This window comes from Mus caroli, chromosome 5 (genome assembly GCF_900094665.2).
Source record: "Mus caroli chromosome 5, CAROLI_EIJ_v1.1, whole genome shotgun sequence".
In the NCBI taxonomy this organism is placed as follows: domain Eukaryota; kingdom Metazoa; phylum Chordata; class Mammalia; order Rodentia; family Muridae; genus Mus; species Mus caroli.
The window spans coordinates 58,511,687-58,517,686 of record NC_034574.1 but is presented as its reverse complement, the minus strand read 5'-3'; the positions used below and the strand labels follow the sequence as shown (position 1 = coordinate 58,517,686).

The 6,000-nt window shown below is 45.5% G+C and overlaps 1 protein-coding gene across 2 annotated transcripts in view; it reads right to left on the bottom strand.

Moving 5' to 3' along the window:
• The window catches only part of Wdr19 (WD repeat domain 19), a 97,867-nt gene that overhangs the window by 62,385 nt on the left and 29,482 nt on the right, over positions 1–6,000 (bottom strand). For both annotated transcript variants that reach the window (XM_029477401.1, XM_021163489.1), the window contains exons 18-20: positions 3,746–3,905; positions 3,473–3,583; positions 1,181–1,290 (exon numbers count right to left, since the gene is read on the bottom strand). In XM_029477401.1, coding sequence (XP_029333261.1) covers positions 1,181–1,290; positions 3,473–3,583; positions 3,746–3,905 — 381 coding nt within the window. The remainder of the gene's footprint in view (positions 1–1,180; positions 1,291–3,472; positions 3,584–3,745; positions 3,906–6,000) is intronic.

The following is a 6,000-nucleotide window of genomic DNA, read 5'->3' as shown; positions in this document are numbered from 1 at the left end:
CTGGAAAGAGAGGCCCATTGGACTTGCAAACTTTATATGCCCCAATATAGGGGAATGCCAGGGCCAAAAGAATGGGAATGGGAGGGTAGGGAAGTGGGGGGCGGTATGGGGGACTTTTGGGATAGCATTGGAAATGTAATTGAGGAAAATATGTAATAAAAAAAAACAGTGAAAAAAAAAAGAATACTAGAATGTCCTAAATTACTCAAGCAGATCGGGGGACCCCAAAGCTACGAGGAGCCCCAGATCCATGCATCCTGTGGCATCACGAAGGCAGTGGCCACTGTCCTCAGGACAGCTTCTGTCTCAGCCATCACCACTGCTCAGTTTTCGTCCATATGCAAGTCTATTCATGAAAGGAAAAATTCTACACCTTTAAGTTATGGGTTGAAGTTGCTCCTGCCCTCCATATGTTGGAACTTAACTGCCGCTGTGAAGGCAGTCAGGAAGGGGAGGTAGCAACGTTAAGTCACTGGAGCCATGAGTCAGAGGTGGAAGGGAACACTCTCTTTCTCTCCTATTCTTTAACCTTCCATAGTATAAAAATCCAAGAACAAGCCTTACCCAAACGCAGGTGACTCTGACTTGGGTTTCTCGGCCTCTACATCTATGAGAAGGTTCTTTTTAAAAAAGATTATTTTAAATTATGTGTAATTGGGTATGTGAGTATGCGCACATGTGTGTGGATAACTGCAGAGTCCAGAGGTGAGAAGTCGCCTGGAGCTGGACTTACAGATCGTTGTGAGCCACCCCAGCGTGGGTGCTGGGAACCAAACTTGGGTCCTTTGGAGGAGTGCTCTTAAGTGAGCTGTCTCCCTAGCCCGAAGCTTCTGGTTTTGATAAAGAACCTACTGTGGTGGTCTGAATATGCTTGGGAGTGGTGTTCTTAGGAGGTATGGCCTTGCTGGAGAAAATGTGTTACTGTGAACTTCGGAGGCTTCCTCCTATGCTCAGGCCCTGCCCACTGCAGAAGAGCGCTTCCTCCTGTCTGTCTGAGGATGCCAGTCTTTCCGGGTTGCCTTCAGATCAAGATGCAGAATTCGCAGCTCATTTCTCATTAACTCTACCCCCCACCCCCAACTCCCGCCATTACTGAAGAATAGCCTTCTAATCAGTGCCGGTTTGGAACTGTAGACATGCATCAGTTAGCCACTGATAAGAAGACAGAGCCAGGACTTACGTGAACTCCAGCTGGATGGCATACTCTTTGGATATGAAGGGTATCTGGTCCGGGGCCAGGCGCTTCGCCAGCTGCAGAGCGCTGTCCCAGTGCTGCAGGTCCCGCCGCATCTGTAGGAAAGACAAAGTCCTAAGGCCCAGGAAGGCTACATGCTTTTCAAAGTCACCACAGAGAGCCAGGCTTAGTAAAAGGAATCATATTTTTTTCTTAAATAAAGCTTTCTATTTACAAAGACACTGCTATAAAATACAGTCTGAAAGGCAGTACAAGAGTCTTCTAGACTTTACAAAATCTTTGTGCTCCTCTCAAAAGTCAATCCTATCTAATGAAAAAATATTTTTAGTATTTTCCCCAATAATGAGAAATTAAAGCTAATATAATCAAGTAACTGAAATTTTCACCTTAGAAGGACACCAATAAAAAACTAGGAAACACTTTAGAAATGGCTTTCCTTTCTTCCTTCATTGGCGAGGCAGGGTTTTGCTATGTATCCCTGGCTGGCCTGGAACTCACTATGTAGCCCAAGCTGGCTTTGAACTTGCTGCAACCTTCCTGTGTCTGTTTCCTGCTGGGATTACAGACATGAGCTGCTAACCTGGCTGGAATTGATGCACTTTCTCTTTTTCCTCTCTTTCTTTTTTTTAAAGTTACACTTATTTATGTCTGTGTGCATGAGCATACGTGTGTTACAATGTGTGGAGGTCAGAGGACAACTTGCGAGAGTCAGTTTTCTCCTTGTATCACGTGGGTGGTTCTGGGGCTCAAGGCTTGGTGGCCAGAACCTTACCAGGGGAGTCATCTTTCTGGCCCCTGATATGGGTTCTTAGGTAATTTGAAGCTGTGCTGCAACATGAATAACAGAGAATACAACGTAGAAAGCCTCTTTCTTCCTGGATCCTGAGGTCTCTGACAAGTATTTGTCAAACAATCCCAAATACACCAGGTCACAACTGAAGGATCGGTGCAGTTCATTCGTCACTGACTTAGACTGTAGAAAATCCCTAACTAACCTTTCCAAGTGTGAGTTTCTTACCAGGTTCTGGTCTAGACCATGGGCTTATTTTATTTCTTACAGCTCTCTTTTGCAATATTCTGTGTCCATTTCAGAGATGCAGAAGTGGAAGCAAAGACTGGCCAGGTCTTATACCAGGCTACAAGGCCAGGAAGGGAGAGCAGGAGGGACATGGGGCTCTCTTTACCTGAATGACCTGATGTGCTAAGTGAGGCTGAAGGAACTGTAGCGTGCCACTAGCTGTCCATTCTGAACCATCACCTCAGAGCCTCTACGAAGCTAATGGTACTTGTGCAACTATTACACAATATTATGTTTATATTATATATTACAAAAGTAATATTATATTATAAATAAGTAAATATTATATATTATAAAAGATGGATGCAATTTAATTTTAATATCTTTGAGAAAAGATGACCAGAAGTTCAGAGTCTGTTTGTTTGCTTATTTCTGGCTACTACTAGTTATGTAAATTACTTCTAATTAATTGCACTCTAAACCCATTTTCTTGCCCAATACCCTGAGGGATGGGCATTATTACCCACACTTTAAAGAAGAAGGAACTAAGCTGAGGGAGGTTAAAGCCCAAGGTCACAAACAGGTAGAATCTGAATCCAGATTTACCTCATAAGTCTGCGTCCCCCGCCCCCCAGCCGCCAACCAAACAGTCTGCTATGTATCCCTGGCTAACCTGGGACCTGTTATTTGGACCAGGCTGACTTGGAACTATAGCACTCCTCTTGCCTTTGCCTCTGCCTCTGCCTCTTGAGTGCTGGGTTGTCAGGAAGTCTATGCCCATCAACTGGTAGTCTGTGTCTGCAGGCCTCCCTTCCCCTCCGACTTGGAACTTAGCCCCACGTTCTGCTCAGCTCCCTGTCTGCAGGAACTAGAAGATCAATGTGCTTCAAGGTACTCATGTGGGAAATAGAGGAAATAACAGCACTAGATAGATGCAGGTCAGGGGTTTAGAACGGCACTTGGCAACAGGACCAATCAATAAACGACATCTACGTTTCTTTTTTATGGGTTTGTAAGTTATACAGTCTTTTCTCTTTGGACACATTTAGACTTTGAATTATTTAGCAATGCTACACCACTATGCCTTTTTTATACCTCCACTGAATGCAGGATGAAAGTGGTTTTGAAGTTAATGAGTACTCTGGGGCTCTGAGAGCCGAGTGTCTACACGTCGGGAGAGGAAGCCGGGCAGTGTCTGGCACTGCCAAGTCTGACTGGAGACAAGGGCACCTGCCCGCCCGTTCTCTTTGCTGTCATACCTCCAGGGCTGCCACAGGGCAGTTGGATGCCAGGTACAGGTCCTGGGCCAGGTTGAAGTCATTAGTGAACATGGCGAGATGTCCTGCCAAAAGATTGTAGTCCTCAATTCCCTACAAAGAAAACCAGTTGCGATGAGAAGAGATGTAAGGATTTTATTGTTCAAAGGCTTTGCTCGGTAGGAAGTATCAGTTGTTGGAATTGAGACTAAAATGTAAAATGCCGAATAAGCAGCACCTATACTGTGATCTAGTGAGTCCTAAAACACTGCATACCTTTATTTGTTCCAACGACATCACTGTGCCAACATCCCCCATTGTCCGGGACACTCGGATAGCAAACTCCACCTCCATGTGATGCAGACAGGCTTTGGCCAGCTCACTCCACGAAGTGCGGTCATTTAGCATCTTGCATATATCCCAAGCATCAGAAAACCTAGGATTGAGTGCACAGACTGAACCATAGCTCTGCTTGTCACCTACTAAGGAGTCTTTGGACAAGATGTCACCAGACATCACGTGCTAGAGAAATCCTCAATATGCTTCGTAACCTATAATTAGCACTTGCGAGTTATGAAACGCCACCCTTTTCTCTCGCCTTCCTGATGCTTGTGTGGGAGTGGATGCATGTGCCGTTGTGCGTGGCCATGGAGGCTGCAGGAAGACATAAAGCATCCTGCTCTGTTGCCTTCATCCCTTGAGACAGGGGCTTTGACTCAATGTGGATTCATGGTTTTGGAATAAGGCTGGCTAGGCAGTCCCAGCCACTCCTAGCTTTGTTTGTAGGTAGCAGGATCTGAACTCAGGTTCCCAGGCTGCTGCAGCCTCTCCCAGCTGCTTTCTCATCATCTTCTAGAGTCTGAATTTACTCTCTGTAATTAGCCCCTCCCCACCACCAATTAAATTATTTTTGTTCTCACTTAAATCTAATAGAACCAGCACTCTAGGCTGGGCATGGTGGCACACACCTTTAATTCCAGCACTTGGGAGGCAGAAGCAGGAGGAGCTCTGTGAGTTTGAGGCTAGCCTGGTCTACAAAGAGGACAGCCAGAGCTACCTAGAGATCATATCTCAAACAACAAAACAGGCTCCAGTACGCTAGCTCTACAAATGCAGACATTTCAGAGTTCAGCAAATAGATGTTCAGACGCAGATGTTATCTGTTGCCATTGCTTCCCGCCCTGTGTGTGTGTGTGTGTTTAGACAAATACAGAGTGATAGATGGAGAAAGAGGAAAAATAGGAATCTATAGAACAGTGTTTCTCAACTGTTTGTTGCAACCTCTTGGGGGTTGAACCACCTTTCACAGGGGTTTCATAAGCCCATCAGAAGGGCACATGCCTTTAATCCCAGCACTCAGGAGGCAGAGGCAGTTGGATCTCTGTGTTCAAGGTCAGCCTAGCCTACAAAATGAGTTCCAGGTCAGGGGCTCTTATACAGAGAAATCCCATCTCAAAGAGCCAACATCAACAACAACAAGCACAACAACAAAACAACAAAAAGAAAACAGGTATTTGTACTACAATTCATAACAGTAGCAAAATTATAAAGTTACAAAGTACTGACAAAGATAATTATGGCTGGGGACACCACCACATGAGGAGCTGTATTAAAGGGTCACAGCATTAGGAAGGTTAGAACCACTGCTCTAAAGATGATGGTTTTTTGGCAGGGCAAGTCTGAGGAGTTCACTGACCGGTAGGAAGTTATAAATACAAGTTTAAATTGAAGATAGATTTGTTTTATTTTGTTGACACAGGATCTTGCTATACAGGCCAGGCTGGTTGAAACCTTGACACCATCTCAAGCGCTGGGATTGCAGGGGCAAACCAGTCTCCTTGGCTACCAAGGACAGCTTACATTTCTGTTTGGTTTGAACTGGGGGGTGGGGGAGGGATGGATCCCAGGGCCCTGAGTGCTCTGTACTAAGCTGAAACCCAAGCCATGAAGACAGTGTTTGCAGCCAGCCTATATGGACGATGAAAGAGTCATGTGAGAAGAGTTAGCCACGAAGAACAGTAGGGACGCCTGAGGAACTAACTACTCAAGCCATGGCCAGAAGGATGACAGCCACAAGGAACTCCCAGTTGCCCTACATGAGAGGGGAAAAACAAGGAAAAAGGAATCTCAGGCAAGGCAAAAGTCAACTTCTCTGATGGTTTAATAGTTAGAACAGTAGTGGGGCTATTTGTGGCTCTGTGAATTTTCTTCATAGCAAAGCACTTACAGAAGCCACATCATGTAACAGCGCTTCCTTTAGACTCTACATGTGTCTTCATATCTACAGTCTTTATTGTGTGTGTATGTATGCGTATGTGCAAGCATGTTTGTGTATCTCAAGTGTGCATGTGTGTATGACACAGTAGGGGGAGGCCAGTGGACAGTCTTAGGTGTTGTTTCTCAAATGCCATCCACCCTTTCTTAGCTCTTGAGGCAAAGTCTACAATGGACCCACTCTTGCTACGCAGGCTGGGCTGACTGGTCAGAGAGCCCCAGCAATCCAGCTGTGCTGACGCCATTGCAGACAGCCT